We start from the raw sequence: 17,572 nt of genomic DNA, 5'->3' as shown, positions 1-17,572 counted from the left end.
GGGATACTCTCATTTCTCTTACAGGCTTCCCAACACGTGAATGGACTGAATGCTGCAGATTTCTCCTATTTTACCTATTTAGTAGGTCCTCAGGAGCATCTGCCTTCAAAATGACTCCACGGTAGTATTAACATGCCACTGTGCTTCCGAATAGAAAAGTGGTAGAGGAGATACTGGTTAGCTTTTGAAAACCCTCTCTGCCACTTGAGGTCAAGGCAGGCGGTGAGGACCCGAGCCGCGGGCAAGGCTTGTGCCTCTCGCTCGCGACAGCATCGGGTGTCCAGGTAATCAGGGTGACGGCTGTCACAGACACACAGATGAAATCGCATGTGCCATATCCATCCATTGATTTTTGAGATTGACTCCAACTGCTTTCTGAGGAAGCTCAGACCATGAGATGACAGGTGATGGCCACGTATTTTAAAAACAAACTGGAAATAACTGCATGCTCATTTTGAGCACAATCGGCACCACCTTATTGGTCTCACTATTGACTGGACCCTCTATTGTCATAGGCCCCTGGTGAGGTGGGAGGGGCTGTGGCGCTCATCACACAGTCTGTGTAAGTGGAGGTCTCACTCATGGAGGCAGGTGGGTTCAGAAACATATTCTGGGCTGGCGAATTTCATCATTATCTTCGAGGCTGGTTTCAATAATCTCGTTATGGAGAAGAGTGTTGATTTTCCGCATTGAGGGGTGAAGAATGTAGGGTCAGGAGATGGTCATGAGGCTAAAGTGAGTCTGGGACTCACAGTAGAGCCTCTGGGCTCCCCATCGTATCATGTCACCCTTTGCTCTAAAGAGACCGGAGCACAGAGTTCATGGGATCTGGTAGCACACTTGGTTGGGAAGCCAGTTTATGTTCAACACGGAGCAGTGGGCCTCGGAGGTACAAAAAAGGAGAAGATGCGGTTTGTGCCTCACGGAGTCTGCAGTCTGTGGAGGGGGATCAGATTAAAACGTGTGAAGTAATTAAGAGACCTTCCATAATAAGTGGTGAGCTGGGTGCCTCTGAATCAAAGCAGAGCGGGTTTTAGGGAAAGAGGGGCCTCGTGGGCCCATTGGTTATAATAGGAAGGGCCTTGTTCGTGGCCAGGATCGGGGGAGGAAGCACGGCCTGGCTTGTGGGTGTGGGGCTGCGAGGCACTGAGGGAGAGGTGGCTGGGCCGACTGGGGCTGAGGGTCATGGGAGGAAGGGGAGTCACCGGGCAGGCAGGTGGCCCAGGTCGTGTCGATCCAAGAGCGTGTATCATCACCACAACCTTCACTGGTTTTAGGGCCAGCACTCCTCCTGGTGAGTAAGTCAGCATGTGTGTATGGATAGGCCTACTCCATTGTCTTGTGCACAGGCCCCCATGCAGGTCCCTCTCAATGTACCTACAGGTGTGTGCACACCTGGGGAGCCCATTGTGTGTATGTGCAGCCCAGGGGAGTCCTTACTGTCTCATCAGACACCTCCTCTTCCTGAGGAGCCCAGTGTGTGTGTGTGAGTGTGTGTGTGTGTGTGTGTGCGTGCACACACATGCACACGCAGGTGTGCGTGCATGTGCAAGTGTATGTAGGTGTGTATGCAGGTATGTGTGCAGGTGTGTATGTGCAAGTGTGTAGGGGTGCGCACAGGCAGGTGTGTGTGCAAGTGTGTCACACAGGTGTGGGTGGGTGTGTGAGCAGGTGTGTGTGCATGAAGGTGTGTACGTGCAAGTGTGTAGGTGTGTGTAGGTGTGTATGCAGGTGTGTGTGTGCAGGCAGGTACATGCAGGTATGTGTTTACAGGTATGTATGCGCAGGTGTGTGCATGCAGGTGTGTGTACAGGCGTGTATGTAGAGGTGTGCGCAGGTTTGTACACGCAGGTGTATGTGCGCATAGGTGTGTGTGTGCAAGTGTGTGTAGGTTTGTGTGCATGCAAGTGTGTGCGTGCAGGGGTGCGTATGCAGTGGTGTGTGTGTGCAAGTGTGTATGTGCAGGTGTGTGAACACGTGTGTGTGTGTGTGTTTGTGTGCATGCACGCGCACACGTGCAGGTGTGTATGTACAAACATGTATGTGCAGGTATGTGTGCAAGCGTGTATACACAGGTGTGTGTGTGTGTGTGTGCAGGTGTGCACGTGCAAGTGTGTGTGCACGCACAGGTGTGTTGTGTGCAGGTGTGTGTAGGTGTGTGTGCAGGTGTGTATGTGTGCATAGGTGTGTTTGTGTGCAGGTGTGCATGCTCAGGTGTGCGTGTGCAGGTGTGTGCATGCAGCCTGGGGGAATTCTTACTGTCTCATCAGACGCCTCCTCTCCCTGAGGAGTCCTCTGTGTGTGTGTATGTGCATGAGTATGTGCACATGCAGGGGTGTGAGTGCAGGCGTGTATGTGCAGGCACGTGCGTGCAGGTGTGTGTGTGCAGCCCACGGGAGTCCTTACTGTCTCATCAGATGCCTCTCTCTGAGGAGTCCTGTGTGTGTGTGTGCGTGTGCATGTGCCGGTCTGTGCATGCAGGTGCGTGCGTGCAGGTGCATGTGTGCAGGTGCGTGCGTGCAGGTGTATATGTGCAGCCCAGGGGAGTCCTTACTGTCTCATCAGATTTCTCCTCTCCCGGGCCACATGGAGCTACTTCCCTTGCCCATCGTCACCACAGGGCCAGGACTCCAGCTTGGATTCTCTTCTCAGAGCACAGGGCCGGGTGGGGGGTAGGCCATCAGGGAAACCAGCGTTCGCGGCCCCGCGGTAGCCGGGAGGCTCCCGCACACCCACCACTGACAGCATCCTCAGCGGTGTGCAGGCACGTTCGCAGGCAAAGCATGTTCTGAGAGGTCACAAGAAGAAAGATGGTCCTGACCGTGCGGCCTGGGCTGCCAGCCCCACGTGGGGGCGAAGGAGCAGGACAGTGAGCTGGGTGGGGCCCCGGGGGCACTGTCATCGCATGCAGCATCAGCCTGAGCTTTGTTTTCCTACCTCAGTACCTAGTGACGTCATCTCACGGCCGGTTTCCAACTGTCATTCAACTCAGCCTTGTGCCTGCTGCTGCCCCTTGAAATGAAGCACCTCATTGGCCGTTTATGTGTGTTCCTATCATCCGTTCAGACTCTCCGGGATCCAAGGGTGCGGGGCCAAGGCCCTGTGGTTCTGACCGTTCCTCCAAGCACGCCTGTGTTCCACTTGCTGGACGCACAGGGAGCCAGATGTGGGAAGGGATCTCGCTTTGCGGAGAAGGGATCTCGTTTGTGGAAACCTCAATGCCTTCACCTCTGTCCTGAGGATCTGTGGGGGGTGTTCAGGGCTAGGGGTGAGAAGTGAGGGGAGTAGAGCGTGGCCAGCCAGCAGCAGCCAGCGTGCGCACGTGTCCCTGGGGTCACCACCCGAGTGCATTTCCAGGGTCTCAGCCCAGTGCCCTGGGGCATGTTCTGGCAGCCAAGGCTTCTGCAGGTGTTTCCGAGCCGGGAGCGCCTGTGCATAAGGGGAAGCCCCTTCTAGCTGTTTCTTTCAGGAGTGTTCTGATTGCCTGTCCCCAGGTGGACCCTGTTCTCTCCTCTCTCTGCGAGAAAAGCAACCCAGCAGCTCTTGGCTTCCTCTCTGGGGATGTCGTGTCTGCTGGATTACATTTGCACGTTCTGTTCCACCTTCTGGAATTCCAGTGTTACGTACGACTCTGGGCTTTTTCACAAGTAGGAGACTTCTTATGGTCCCGCTGTTGACTCTGATGCCTTTGTGGGTGACCCGTGCAGGCAGTTACCGTCTATGCATGTGGATGACACCGAGCATGGCCTCATTCATCTCTGTTGTGTGACACTGAGAGGAACAGCACCCCAAATGGAACAGCTGAGGCCGTGTTGTCCGAGGCGGTCACCAGAGCAGCGTTTGTCGGGACTTGTCTCGACACTGCCTTTCGGACACTGGCTCCCCGGTGCCCTTTGCAGGCTGGGGGGTGTTGGAGGATCCGGCAGAGCCTGTTCACAGAATGTGTCCCCTCTTGGGGCACAGGCAGTGGAGCGGGCAGGAAAGGAAGATGGGAGGTCCTCCTGTTTCAAGGACAGTCGATTATCTGTTTTGTAAAATGACACAGAAAACCACCCTGAGAAGCCACTGACCAAGAACAGGTCACGGCTCTCCCTGGAGAGACGGGTGAAGACAGGTGTGCTCGTGTGGGTTCAGGGAGGAGCTCAGATAAGTTCCCACACGGAGCCGTCCCAGAAGTGTGTCCGTGAGGCTGGGATTAAGCTGTTGGTAGTCTGGGGCCTCAGGCTGGAAAGTCGTGTGAGTTTTAAGGGGCTTGATTCACACAGTAGCTTCTGCCTGCTGGGTGGGCCTCCTTTACCGACGTACGTGTTAACGGTGTTAAATGCAGACTTTCTGACACTTTCCTGTGTATTCACTCGTTTGTGCCATTAATACATCCGTCACACCTGCTGTGTCCGCATGCGGGTGTCCTGGTGCAGGGACCGAGTCCCCCCCTCAATGAGACCCTGGGACCCACAGAGGAGCCTGCATCTCAGTCCGGCTCTTGGTGCCGGAGAGGCGAGAGGAGCTAAGGTGTGAAGGCCTTGCCTGGCCGCACTCATTGGCCCGCCCTGAGAGGTCAGTGGGAGCCGCCAGGCTGGCAGCGGGGGCAGCGGGGGCAGGCCATGGGCTCAGTGGTCAGGAGGGCTTGTGGGGGCCAGCCCCAGGAGGCAGAGCACGAGTGGTCGGTGACGCGAGACCTGGTCCTGGGCGGAGCCTGGCCTGGAGACGTGGCTTCCGTGCTCAGGGTGGCCTCATCACGGCTGGTCTGTCCCTTTTGTGGATACTCGTTGGCTGCGCGCCCTGTGCTGGGTCCGGGAGGGCCGGGTCGGGGAGGAGCGGCCTGGCCCCGGGAGGAGCGGCTGGGGAGGAGCGGCTGGCTGGGGGCCCTGAGGAGCAGAGGCAGTGGAGCTGTGCCTCCAGGCCCCGCTCACGTTGCTGGCACACACGGCACGGGACAGGGCTTTGTGCGGCTGAGGTCCTTTCTCCAGAGCCTGACCTCTAATGAACACGCCTTCCTGGCATCGCTGCCCCCTGTTCTTGTGACCAGGAGCCCTTTCTCGAGTCTGCACACACCCCCGTGGCCTTTCCCCAGGGTGGTGTAAAGTCCCAGCAGGCTGTCGAGATGCAGACCCTCCCGGGGCTCTGGGCTCCAGCCCGCAGCTCCGGGTGGACAGGCAGGGAGTGATGATGAAGACACAGAGGTTCCAGGTGGACTCCTTCCCCAGTTGGCATCCTACCTCTGGTGGGCCTGTGACATGGGGTCTGATGTCCGGGGGGATTTCTAAGTGGGGTGAGGTCACGAGGTGGAAGGGTGCACACACCGATTGGAAAATGTACCCTTATTTTAAAGCACAGCGCGAACAGCCCCTGTGCGCTCGGGGACTTGGAGGACTTGTCTGTCCTTCACAGAAGGGCCCCCGGCCCTGGGGACCGCTCGCCCGCTCGAGAAGCAGGATGGAGGGACAGAACAGCACCCTGGGAGTTCACAAGAGGTCCAGAATGACCGGGTGAGGTGTGGGGAGCAGGCCTGGCCTTGGGAAAGAGGCAGCCACTGGCAGAAACCGGCATCTACAAGAAGTCCAGCTCCTGTCCCCTCCCAGAGAAGGTGGTGGGGGGCGGCTGGGTGCCAGCCTCCCCCTGGGGAATGGGCGGTCAGCCTCAGGGGCGGCCGCACTTGGTGGGAAACCCCGGGGTACTTGCAGGGCAAGCCACACCTTCCCAACCCAGGCCGGCTTCTTTGTCTCCACCTGAGACCTCGGGGGGTCCTCGGCCCCTCTGCCGGCTCCTCCTGTCCCCAGGGATTCTGTCCCCAGGGAATCCCGCTTTAGCTACTGTCCCCACCTGCTCACCAGCCCTGGACATGTCTCCTCTCGTGCGGCTCTGGGCTGCGGTGAGCGCTCACCTCCCCAGCGCAGATGCTCCGTTCGGGCTCTGTTGTGAGGTGCCCACGGTGGAATCCCCCACTTTTCCTTCCAGTGGCTTCTCCGTCTTGCGTGATCCCGGGTCACCTGCTGGTGTCGACAACCCCTCCCCCCAACTACCATCACGTATCCCAAGCCTGCAGGCCCCGCCTGCACCCTGCACCCCATCAGCCCTTGGAGCCACAGGAACCCTGGATGCTTCCAGAATCATCTCTGTGTGTGTCCTCTCCCTACAAGGACACTGGGGACGTTGGATTAGGAAGCACCCTGCTGAGCTCATCTTCGCATGGTGGTCGGCGGTGACCTCTGTCCACACAAGGTCACATTCTGCATCTCTGGCTGTAGGCATGTGTGGAGTTGGGGTGACACCGTTTGATGTCCGGTTTGTCTCGGGGCCCGTGTGCTGCCCGCACACAGCCCCGGGAGGGCAGGGCTCCATCTGCCCCTGGCTGCCCCGGCCGGTCTTCCCGCACGTTTGCCAAGGGGGCGAGCAGTCAGCCGGCTTGAAACCCCTGCTGCATGGCAGTTTTTCCAGGACAGCGTGACGGAATATTCCACGAAATGCCGCTAAGAGGGTTTCATAGGCAAGGCACGAGTTACGGCACCGTGTGCTGGGATTCAGGGCGTGTAACGGGAACTCTGAGCTCCACGGTGACCGTGGAGCCGGCCGGCCTGCAGGCCCAGGGCACGCTGTCTTGGAGCACGCGTGCCCTTTTCGGGGGTCCCTGCGGGGCGCCCATCGGTCTCACTTTACCTTCAAGTGTGGCCCACTCGCATATCTGCCATTGGCACATCACTCATTGTAGAGACGAGTCCATTTAAAAAATGTGTGCTTCCTTTGTCCTGAAATTTGATCTTCAGCATCTGCCTCCCTCCGTGTCCTGTCTCTCCTCTCCTTCTCGTCCGCCCTCCCCTCCCACCCTCCCTATTACATTTTTTATTGAAGGCTGAGATGAGCCGTCACTGCATCATGGGCCCATTACGCGTCTAACAATTCCATTTGCACTGTATTGTTTGTCTCGTCGCTGGGAAATTCGGGTGATTCATCATGCCTGAAGACGCACCTGATCCCGGCTGCCCTGAGAGCCCGGCCACTGTGTGACGGGAATACCGCAGGCGCCACGGCGGGGGCACGGGGGGACGTGCAGCTTCTCAAGTGTTGATGAGTTCCATTTTGTAACGCTGCCCCCCGCTCTCCTCAACAGCCCCCTGAGCCCAGAAAAGGGGAAGGAGCTGATGGAGGGCGTGGCGCAACTCCTGGAGGTGCCGATGAGTGTCTTCGCAGACATCGTGTGAGTGTCGGGTGCGGGGCCCTGGGGTTTTATTCTCTGCTCACATCAGGTTCCGTTTCATAAATTGGTTTGCAAGGGAAAGAACTGTGTGCCTGGGGTTCTTGTTAATTATATCAGAGAGAAACAGTTCAGGAAAGAAATGGAAAGGAAATTCCAGGTGGGTTTGGTAAGTTATTTAAGCACAGAAGGAAGTGGAGTGTAATTGTAAAAATTATAATCTCCTGGAAAGGCAGGGCCCCCTGGGGCCGTGGTTCTCAGCCCTGCTGCACCTAGAATTGCCTGGGAGGCTCTAGAACGTTCTGGGGCCTGTGCCGCACCCCACTGCAGATGAGTCAAAGCCCAGGGGATGGCACGTGTCCGTGAAAAGTCAGCACTTATTGAGTGCCTACAGACCTGCCGGGTACTCGCTGCACCAAGGGGAAGAGCTGGGCCACCCCAGCACCGCCAGCCTGTCTGGTCATCCGTGGCCCAGCTGGGGCCTGGGGTGCTGACACGTGGCAAGTCCACAGTGTGGGGCAGGACTGCACAGAGCCGGGTACCTGGAAGTATAACAAATGGAGTAAGTGAGAGCAGGCGTGGACAGACCAGCATGTCCCAGCTGGGGGGTCTGGACTGGAGGTCAGTTCAGAAGGCAGCGTCGGGACGCAGCAGTGTGTGTGCCGTGAGCCACTCGGCCCAGAGATAAAGGGCTCAGCCGAGACATCTGTTGATGCGAAAAGCTGGCCCTGGACCTTCGGTCCTGGAAATACGGTTCCTCTGACCGTCTGCGAGTCTCCTACTCTGTGGGGCTTTCCAAGATCCGTACCTGCTGCTGGTATTCGTTCCAAAGTTCGTCACCCTTCGTTGTGAGTAGGGAGGAGCCAGAAGTTGGGAGAGGGGCCAAGGCCAAGTCCTGGTCTGAACAGTAAGCCGAGATTCACTTCGCTGGGCTCCTTGCCACCGATGACAGTCCGCCCGTTCTCTCCAGCTAACGAGGGCTCTTGTACCATCTGCGCACCGGCGAACGTGACCGTCCACAAGATGCAATGTTTCAACAAGGATCTACGAGCGCCAGGCCACGGGTGGAGCAGAGAGCATGACATTTCAGCAGAAACAAATGCAGGACAGAGCTGGGAAAGGCCGGGCTGCCCTGGTTCACGTGGAAAGGAAGGGACTGAGGCCGTGAGGTCCGGAGAGGAGGCGCCCAGCCAAGACGGAGGAGCTGCCTACAAGCAGGGGGGCTGCGTCCCGTGCCAACAGCCAGGGCAGCTCGGGGGGCCCGCAGGCCCTCGTGAGGAGCTCAGTTTTGCTTCCGTGTGCTGGGAAGCCACTGGACAGCTTTTGTCAGGAGAGTGTGTCTCTAGCTGCTTCCACAGTGAATGACAAGGGACACGAATGGAGGCCCAAGTGACTTGGGGCCACTGAGGTTTCTGGGTGAGAGGTGGTGATGCCCACCCCATCCCGGCTGGGGTTTGGGCCTCAGAGAGGAAATCATGAATGTGGGCCGTAGCTTTGAGACTGGGAGTCACCATGTCTGCTAAAACCACACGCCGGCCCTCCGGGGGCAGCTCCCATCCCCGCCCAGCACCTCGCAGGCCCTTTAGGATTGTCCTTTGCCAAAGCACATTCCGTTCCACGCAGGATCCCTTGGCAGCTCTGTGCGGGCGTCCGGGCACTGCCCATCTGTATGCGGCCCTGCAGAAGGGGTGAGGCCGTCCAACTCGGGAGCTCAGTGTGAGCACAGCCCAGGGGGGCGGGCACTGGCCCTTTGCCCCCTGCGTGGTCTCCACAGGCTGCGGTTAAACAGGATTGCACACACAGAGAGCCAGTCCTGGCTGGTCCCTTCGAGGAAGCAGAGGGAGATTTCCCGAGCACGCCTACCCTGTCCCTGCCCGCACCCCACACATGGCTGGTCATTTTCGGTCTTCGCCACCAGACCCCAAGGTCAGGGGTCACAGCAGTCACTGACACATGTTCACGTGAGGCACCCAGCACAGTGACTGCACGGCGTGGACATGCATCCCATGACAGGGGCACCTGGGTGGCTCAGTCGGTTGAGCATCTGACTCTTGATATCGGCTCAGGTCATGGTCTCACAGTTCATGAGTTCAAGCCCTGCACTGGGCTCTGCGCTGAGAGCACGGAGGCTGCTGGGGATTCTTTCTCTCCTCTCTGCCCCTCCCCTGCGTGCGCACACTCTCTATCTCTCTCTCTCTCAAATAAATAAATTTTATTTAAAAAATAAAAAATTTAAAAAAAATGAAAAAAATAAAAATACATACATTTAAATGCCCCCATACCAGAATGAGGGATGGCACGGTGTGGGCCTGGCACCCACACTGCCCTCAGCAGCAGCGGGTCGTTCCTCACATTCCTCATCCCTCCATCCACAGGAAGGGACAGAGTCTGGCCTGTGCTTCCTTAGGCCTTGGAACTTCACCTGCTGGTGCGAGGGCTCATGTGCCGCTGAGGGAGTAAATGAATCGGTGCCTCTGTCGTTACCGTTGAGAATGTCCCGGGAGCAGTCAGGGCAGGAAATAATAAGAAGGATTTGTATCTCCAGGAGGAGCTCGCAGCCGGGGTGGCCTGCACAATTGGAGAATGTTATCATGGCTCAGGCCCATTATTGAGAAAATTAGACAAAAAACGTAATCACACGGAGAGACTTCAGAGTAAAACTTCGTCTGGCCCACTGGGGACTGAATGGATTGAATTTTCATTATTTCCTTTTGCCTTCGTGGTGATTGTGTACCAGATAGAGGGCAGAGGTCCCTTCACTGGGGGGGCTTTGTGTTTCCTGGAGACTTGCCCCACCCCCCCGGCTTCTGGGTGAGAAGTCCGGGGTGTGTTTGCACCATGACCCAGGCACAGGGCTGCTGATGTGGTGGGGGTGGGGAGGGGGGCATCCTCAGGACAGATGGGAGCACGGCGGGCTGGGAGCCCCAAGGTGGGTCAGGTGGGTGTGGCCCCGAGCCCACCGCCGAGGAGGGGCACTACGCCTGGGTCAGGCCAGAAGCCCACCGTGGCGGCCTGCTTCATCGCCCGGCCCCAGGGGCAGATCCCAGGGGACGAGCCCACTGAGCAGAACACGCGGGACTGAGCCTTTTACACGAGGCAGCTGCTGCTGATGTCTCCATGACGTCCATAGGCAGCTACGGTTTGAAGTCCCCTCCTGGAGAGAACATGACACGGGTTTCCAAGGTCCAGAAGCATGTTTAGCCCTGGGTAGAGTCTGGATGCCATGTCCCCTGTTTCTACATTGCCCACCTGCCACCTAGATTTCTCCACATTCTCAGCAAGGTGGTCGGCTTCTAAGAGACTCTCAGAGCAGCTGCAGCAGGGCCAGGGCCAGGGCTAGGACAGGCAGACTTGGGGACTGGAGGGGCTTCTGGGGGAAGGGGTGTCAGGACCAGAGGGACGTCTGCTGGGGGAGGTGTCCGGTGGGGGGGTGTCTCGTGGGGGGAGTTTCCTGTGGGGGGCATGTCAGGACTGGAGGGGCATCTGCTGGGGGGTGTCCGGTGGGGGGTGTTTGGAGGGGTTTCCTGTGGGGGGCATGTTAGGACTGGAGGGGCATCTGCTGGGGGGGTGTCTGGTGGGGGGGTGTCTGGACGGGGTGTCCAGTGGGGGGGTGTCTGGAGAGGGTTTTCTGTGGGGGGCATGTCAGGACTGGAGGGGCATCTGCTATGGAGGGGGGGCATCTGGTGGGAGGACATCTGATGGGGGGTGTCCTGTACAGACATCTGCTGGAAGCTGGCTGCAGTCCCTCTGTCCCAGGCCTGTACCTTGGGTCTGCTCCTGACTTCAGGTCTCAGACCTTCCCACACAAAGCCCTTTCATGTTGGGGGAGGTTGGGGGCACGGAGGCGTTTCCAGGGAGCACCTTCTGGCCAAGCTGGTGGCCAGATCAAATCTTTTGTAAATGTCTTTTGCTACAGTCTCTTCCTTGCTGGGAAAACTGGGGGGTGGGCTTCCTGTGTCCTATGAGCCACATCTGACACCACCACCACCTTCTCTTTACGCCCTTGGGAATCTGGTCCGTGGCCCTCAAGTGGGAGTCCTTCCCTATGGCTGGAGATGCCCAGTCTTCCCTGCTCTTTATAGGGCTCATGTTTCAGATCTCAAGCTGGGCCTCCTGGTGCCAGAGCCTTCTCTGCAGCCCCCCATCTGGCCGGCTCACGTCTGTGCCACACCTCTGGATCTTTACTTACTGTGTGTGTGCTGTGAACTTCGCTCCTCCCGAGGGGTGCATACCTGACCCAGCACAGTGGAGGCCTTGGAAGGGGGCTGCTGTGTGGCCACGGCTGTTCCTTGTTCCAGGAGAGGAAGAGGGGCCGCCGCGCAAGCTGGCGCTTTCAGAGACTGTCTACGTTTTTATGGAAGTACCAGTTGTACTTAATATGTTTTCTTAATGGTTATGTAGCTGTCAAATAAATTCCATTATTTCTTATTACATCATTAGAGACCATTAAAACGGCATTAGCATGCTGATGTAATTATGCCAGCAGACACACGACGGCCACAGTCATGATTTTATAATCTAATCACGGCTGTCCACCGTGGTGCTGATTGATGCACGGGCTGCCTCCTCCAGCACCGTCAGGTGGGCGGTGCCGTGGGACCCGCCATACAAAGGAGACTCCGTAGTCAGTGGGGGCTGCTGTCGGCGCTCGTCCTGAGCCTTTGGATCAGCCCCGAGAAGGCTCGGATCAGCCCAGGGCACTGCGGGAGGCCAGCCTAATTCTGTGATCAATCTTCCTGTGTTCTCCTGATGCAAGAAGCAGTTTAGTTTCCCATCTGTGTGATTTACTGAATTGATGAAAATACAGTGCTCTTGTTTTCGAGACGGTTCCTGGAGGTGCAGCGGTGGGAACCCAGCACACTGACACTTTTCATTAGGATCTCCTTGTACAGGGCCGGGGGGATGCCCAGCGGGTCGATCCTGTGAGTCCCAGTGATGCTGAGGCCTACTCCATCCCTCCTTCCCATGCCTCGCACCCCCACCCGCTCCCACGCCTCCCTCCACGGGTGCGAGAATCTGTGGAAGGTCCGTTTCCTGGGGCAGAATTGTGTTTCTTTGGCTCCTGTCTTGTCTCTCTGATCTATGAAGACATTAAAGAGGAAGTTGGAGAAAGGGTCAGAGTGGCCTTCAGCTCACTCGGTTGGTCCCTTTGGCCTGTAGCCCAAGTGATGACAAAGCCATGGATAATTTGGGGAGGTGCCGGGGCACTGCAAATTAACAGTGATAAAGATTATGTTGGGGGTCAACAACATCACTCACAGCCGAGAGCCTCCAGCAATAAAACCCGGAACCGTACGGAGCCTCCCGTACGTGGTGGCCACACCTCTACTTACTGTGTCCACTGCCCACACGCTCTGGTGGTCACAGGTGGATGCTGTCACCTTCCTCCACCTGAGTCCAGGATTTCCTCACTGACGCCACCTTAGAGGGGCAGAGAAAGAAGGGCCTAATGTTCAGGGTCCTGTCTAACTGGGACAGGGGCACTGGCCGTGCTCTGTGTGCACCTTGCAGATGGCCGAGGTCTGACCGAGGGCTAGAGACAGCTACACTGTGGGTTCAAGGGTGTGTCACACTATGACGAGACTGCCCCAGCCCTATCTTCAGACCGAGGATGAGGCCGTGGGGAGGGAGGAGTGGGTCCGCTTGAGTGAAGGGTGGCCCTTTCTCGTTGTAAGTAAATCCCTCTGCTTTGGGTGATGATGTTTGTATTTAAAGTATTGGTTGAGCCCTTTCCTGTTGAGAAATGACATCTCAGCTCAGAACGGGTTAAGTTACGTAGCCTTTCTAAACCTCAGGTTCCCTACCTGTAAAATGTGGATGGTCAGCACACGGTGTGGCCTGTGATGTGGGCCCTGCTCTCAGGAGGCCCCCCTTGGTTCAACGCTCTTCTGTTGCCGTCCCTAAAGTCGTCATACGTTATTCTTCAACAGGGGCCCCGCATCTCCCTTCTGCGCTGGGCCCCCAGAAATTGCATAACCAGTTCTAAGGCTAATGGGATCTCTGCAGAGATCCTATGAGACATCCCAGAGCCAAGAGCTCATTAGGCGCTGCCTGCTGTGTCAGCATTCGGCTTGGCTAGCCTGTACCGTTCCGCTAGTATTTTGTTGCTGTTACGGAGCTACTCTAACGGCTAACTGTGAATAGGTCCGATTGCCAAGAATAACCCTTTCCCCAGGCTTGCACGAACCCCCAGAGTGTGACGTGCTGGGTGGGTGGCATAGTTGTGTGTTGGACTAGACGTCCCAGGATTTAGGGCTCAGAGAGACACTGTGCTTCCTCCTAATAATCCCTTGATCCAGGAGAGGAGGGTCTTCATTTCTCCCGGGAGGCTGCTGTCCTTCAAAGCAGGGACTGGGCCTAGCACTCGGCAACGCATCTTCAGAGCCTAGGATGGTGTTGGGCACGTACCAGGTGCTGAACATATGCTCAGTGACGGACTGACTGACTGAAAACGAGTCAGTCAGTCTGGCCTAAGTTTGTATCCGTCTTTCCGCTGCCTTAAGGTGTTGGGCAAGCCGCTTAAGCTCGCCTCGCCTGTTTGCTCAACTGTAGGATGGGCATCATGGCGCCTGCACGAGAGCTGTGGAGGGTTGAGTGCTAAGCGTGTGCAGACACTCAGCACTCCGTAGAGGGTAGCGCTCCATATATCGTAGACTATGAAAATGAAATGTTGTTTAAACCAAGAAATATGTGAACACGTGAAAAAAGTTACACTGAAATAAAACGAAACACCGTGGTAAAACAGAAATTTTATTTATTGCCTGTGCTGCCAATGCTAGAATTCTCTGCTCAGCCTCTTCTCATTTTTCTCAGGAGAACAAAGTAGAGCTCATTTTCACTCACCCGCCTCTCTCTCCGGAGTCAGAGACGCTACGAGTACGCTTGCCTCCTCACGACTACGGAGTGGGCAAGTCAGGACGCTTTCCTCAGGCCCCGTCCCGACGGGCAGGCTTTAACGTCTGCCAGGAGTCCTGCCCCTCTCACCCGTGGGAACTGACACCACAAGGAAGGACAGGAGAAGCATACAGAGTGGCCCCAACCGGGAACACAGAGACTCGTTCCTGCGTGGAAACCGGCCCCGAGTGTTGTGTCACGTCGTGGATTACAAACCAGAATATGGGTGCAGGCCGGGCATCCGGCAGCCCGGGTGTCCGGAGAAACAGAAACAAACCGAGAAACAGAACAGTGAGCCTCGGTGCCAGGGGACGCCCCTGCCGAGGGGCCCGGCAGGCTGGGAACCCCCCTTTCCCAAGAGGGAGGCTCCTGCCCGGCTTTGCTGCAGCACTCGACAGCCAGTGGCTTCAAGTAAAAGCCTTAGTGGGTGCCGGGGGGGCTCAGCCGGTTAGGTGTCTGACTTTGGCTCAGGTCATGATCTCGTAGTTCCTGGATTGGAGCCCCGCCTCAGGCTGTGTGCTGGCAGTGCGCAGCCTGCTTGGGATTCTCTGTCTCCCTCTCCCTCTGCTCCTCCCCCACGAGAAAACTTGAGTCCAAGTTTTCAGGTGCTGCTTTTGTTTCTAAATGTTTGACACTAATAATTCAGTTATTTATTTGATTGTGAAAATCATTAATCCTCACGCACTGTGGGAGTCTAGCTGCCTTGGAAGATATGTCCCCGGGGCCCGGGGCCCTGCAGACGTGTTGGATGCGTGCTCTCCGGTCAGATGGGCACCCGGCCGTGCAGGCACCGCTGTGGGTGTATCGCAGGTTTCTTGGGACCAAACACGTCACCTCTCAGTTGTGGCCGGAAAACAATCCATTGTTCTAGCAAGTAAAAATCAAGCAAATGCTTTAAAAGTCCAAAGGCAAAACCTAAGTATGGATTAATCTGTTTTCTTCCAAATACTCCATGAGAAGAAAAGAGTGCCAGGTAAGGCATTCCCTAGTGACAGAAGGAGTTCCCAAACTGTACGTAATCACACAGTAATTGCGAATGGGAGACAACCTGTAGTAAAGCAGTTGCCCAACCCTTTAAGAAGATAAAGCATCATCAGTATTATGTTTCGACGAAGGCTTGTGTTAAGTTATCGTGCGGTAATTTTGTAAGTCTGTGTTTCGTCAAACAAATCAGAATTGATTCTCTCAGTCCTTCCTCTTTTGCGAACCCTCCATTTAGATATTTTGGAAAGCTATTGCCTGATGTTTGGGAGGCAGGAATATACAATTGTGCAGAAAGTATGGTAATGGAAAGTATGCTTTAGGAATATATGTGAGCATTATTTTGCTATTTCATGGAATTCTAGAATTTTGTAATTTGACATGGATGGAATGAGGCCTGCAAAGATGATTCTGTAACAGCCAGACATGAACTCGTTTTTCGTTGGTTTTCTGTTCCTGGCTTGGATCAGTCCCCTACCAAACTGTGGAGTTAGGGACAGCTGACGAAAAAGACGAGGACGAACCTGGTGACCCCCAGAAGCAACTCAGGGTCAGTACCAGTGTGAGGGGAAGAAAGTGTGAGCAACGTGGTTCTGGGCCCTGTAGCCAGGAAAGGACGCTGGTGAAGGCCACCCATCCGCCATCATCTGTCATGCATTCTCCATCCTCCACCACCCCTCCCGCTGCCCTCCCTCCCTCTATCCCATCTATCCATGTTACAGGTTTTACCCCAAATCCAGGATCAAATAGACAAAGCATAGGCCAGTGCATTAAGCCAAGGCAGAATATGCTGGTAAGAAACATTTTAATTAGATATTGTGATCTTCTTTTTATCCCCCAAAAGTCAAGGGGATCTAGTTCCTGAGGTTTATCTCTAAGTACAGAGTTAAGGGCCGTTTAGCCAGCGTTAATAAGGAAAACTGTAGTCAAGTTTGTTGTCTCTCTGTTAGGCCTGATACAAATAATCCTGTGTCACGTGTAGCCTGTTATTATAGAGGAGAAACAACAGCCAAATTAAGTAAACAAAGTGGAACCCTCGACTGACAGGAATTTTTGTGTTCCACATTTTGGACACAGTGTTAACTCACAAGAAAAATAAGGTCTCACCGGGAATCACCTGCCTTCCCCATTCTCACCTGAGTGGGTCTGGGCTCAGGCTGAGTCCAGTGTCTCATAACTCATAAGATTTGACTGTTGTGCGGTGAAAATTAACACGTAGAAGCCTCACCTGGTGACTCATGGTTATTAAGAAGATTCATATGTCAGTATCTCGATAGTATAAAGACAGAGCATTAGATTCTTGTTAAGTGTCTTCAGTGATAAAAATAGGGGGAAAAGGGACTTCTAAAGAGTCCTCATTTAAAGAAAAGACCATGCTGGGGCGCCTGGGTGGCGCAGTCGGTTAAGCGTCCAACTTCAGCCAGGTCACGATCTCGCGGTCCGTGAGTTCGAGCCCCGCGTCGGGCTCTGGGCTGATGGCTCAGAGCCTGGAGCCTGTTTCTGATTCTGTGTCTCCCTCTCTCTCTGCCCCTCCCCCGTTCATGCTCTGTCTCTCTCTGTCCCAAAAATAAATAAACGTTGAAAAAAAAAAATTTTAAGAAAAGACCATGTAACTCTCACCCCTAACACTCGGGTTAATGGGGATGTTGTTTGTTTCATCAGCCTTAAATGATAGGATGGGGAATTCTGGAAAAACAGCAATATGTCAGTATTAAAGTGCTAGAAGCTACTTCTGTTGCTTGTTAGCATGTTCTGTGACCGTGTAAAAGAAAGTAATTATCAATATTCTAATCGATATATAGTTCTCAATGTTGTATAATCATATGTTGTAGATATGTGAGCGTGTCACATATTGACCAGGTTATAGCCACTAGGAAGCATCGAGTGGAAACACTGAATTTAGAGCTCAAGACCACTTGTGTCTATGACGGAGACCGCCAGCTAGAACAGCAGGGCTGACGCACCCTTCACCTGCGTGCACGCACACCGTTTGCTTAAGTTGGTTGAAGGGAGTTCTAACTCAGTGAGTGCTGCCGGATCTCGGGGAGGTATCTTTTCCTATTCTTTCCAGCCTGACTCCTAACAATAATGTGCGGTTTTGTTCTCCTGATATGGTCTCCAGGAGGGGCCGCTGGAGCCTTGCACCAGACGCACATGCCCCCCGGGGTTCTCTGGGCTGAGACCGTGAAGACTCTCTCTCCCTCAAGTTGGAAGGGTTTGTGTCTGGCAGGCGGGCTCCACCTGTCGGCATTTCTTCCACCATAAAGAGCTGTCCCCTTTCTCAGTATGTGAATTTGACCCTCGGGAAGTCCGTGGTCCTGCAGGAAAGTGGACTCGTGTGACGCGTGCTGTCAGCAGAGCACCTCATGGTAGGTCGGGTGTGCCGTGTGTGACCAGTCTGCCCGTAGCGACTCCGTGGCCGTGAGCTCGCCATGCTAGAGCCGTGGGGTCAGCAGAGAAGTAGCTGATCTTGCCTCTCGTCTCCACCATGTTGTTCCAGACAGG

General features: G+C 55.4%; 1 protein-coding gene across 7 annotated transcripts in view; it reads left to right on the top strand.

Moving 5' to 3' along the window:
• The window catches only part of PTPRN2 (protein tyrosine phosphatase receptor type N2), an 801,801-nt gene that overhangs the window by 350,207 nt on the left and 434,022 nt on the right, over window positions 1-17,572 (top strand). For 6 of the 7 annotated variants that reach the window (XM_023250823.2, XM_023250821.2, XM_045053088.1 and 3 more), the window contains one exon: window positions 7,109-7,195. The exons of the other annotated variant lie outside the window; for it this stretch is intronic. In XM_023250823.2, the coding sequence (XP_023106591.2) occupies window positions 7,109-7,195 (87 nt within the window). The remainder of the gene's footprint in view (window positions 1-7,108; window positions 7,196-17,572) is intronic. 7 annotated transcript variants of the gene reach the window in all.

This window comes from Felis catus, chromosome A2, assembly GCF_018350175.1.
Source record: "Felis catus isolate Fca126 chromosome A2, F.catus_Fca126_mat1.0, whole genome shotgun sequence".
NCBI classification, from domain to species: domain Eukaryota; kingdom Metazoa; phylum Chordata; class Mammalia; order Carnivora; family Felidae; genus Felis; species Felis catus.
Note: the sequence above shows the minus strand (reverse complement) of the source record. Positions and strands in the feature narration are given on the sequence as shown.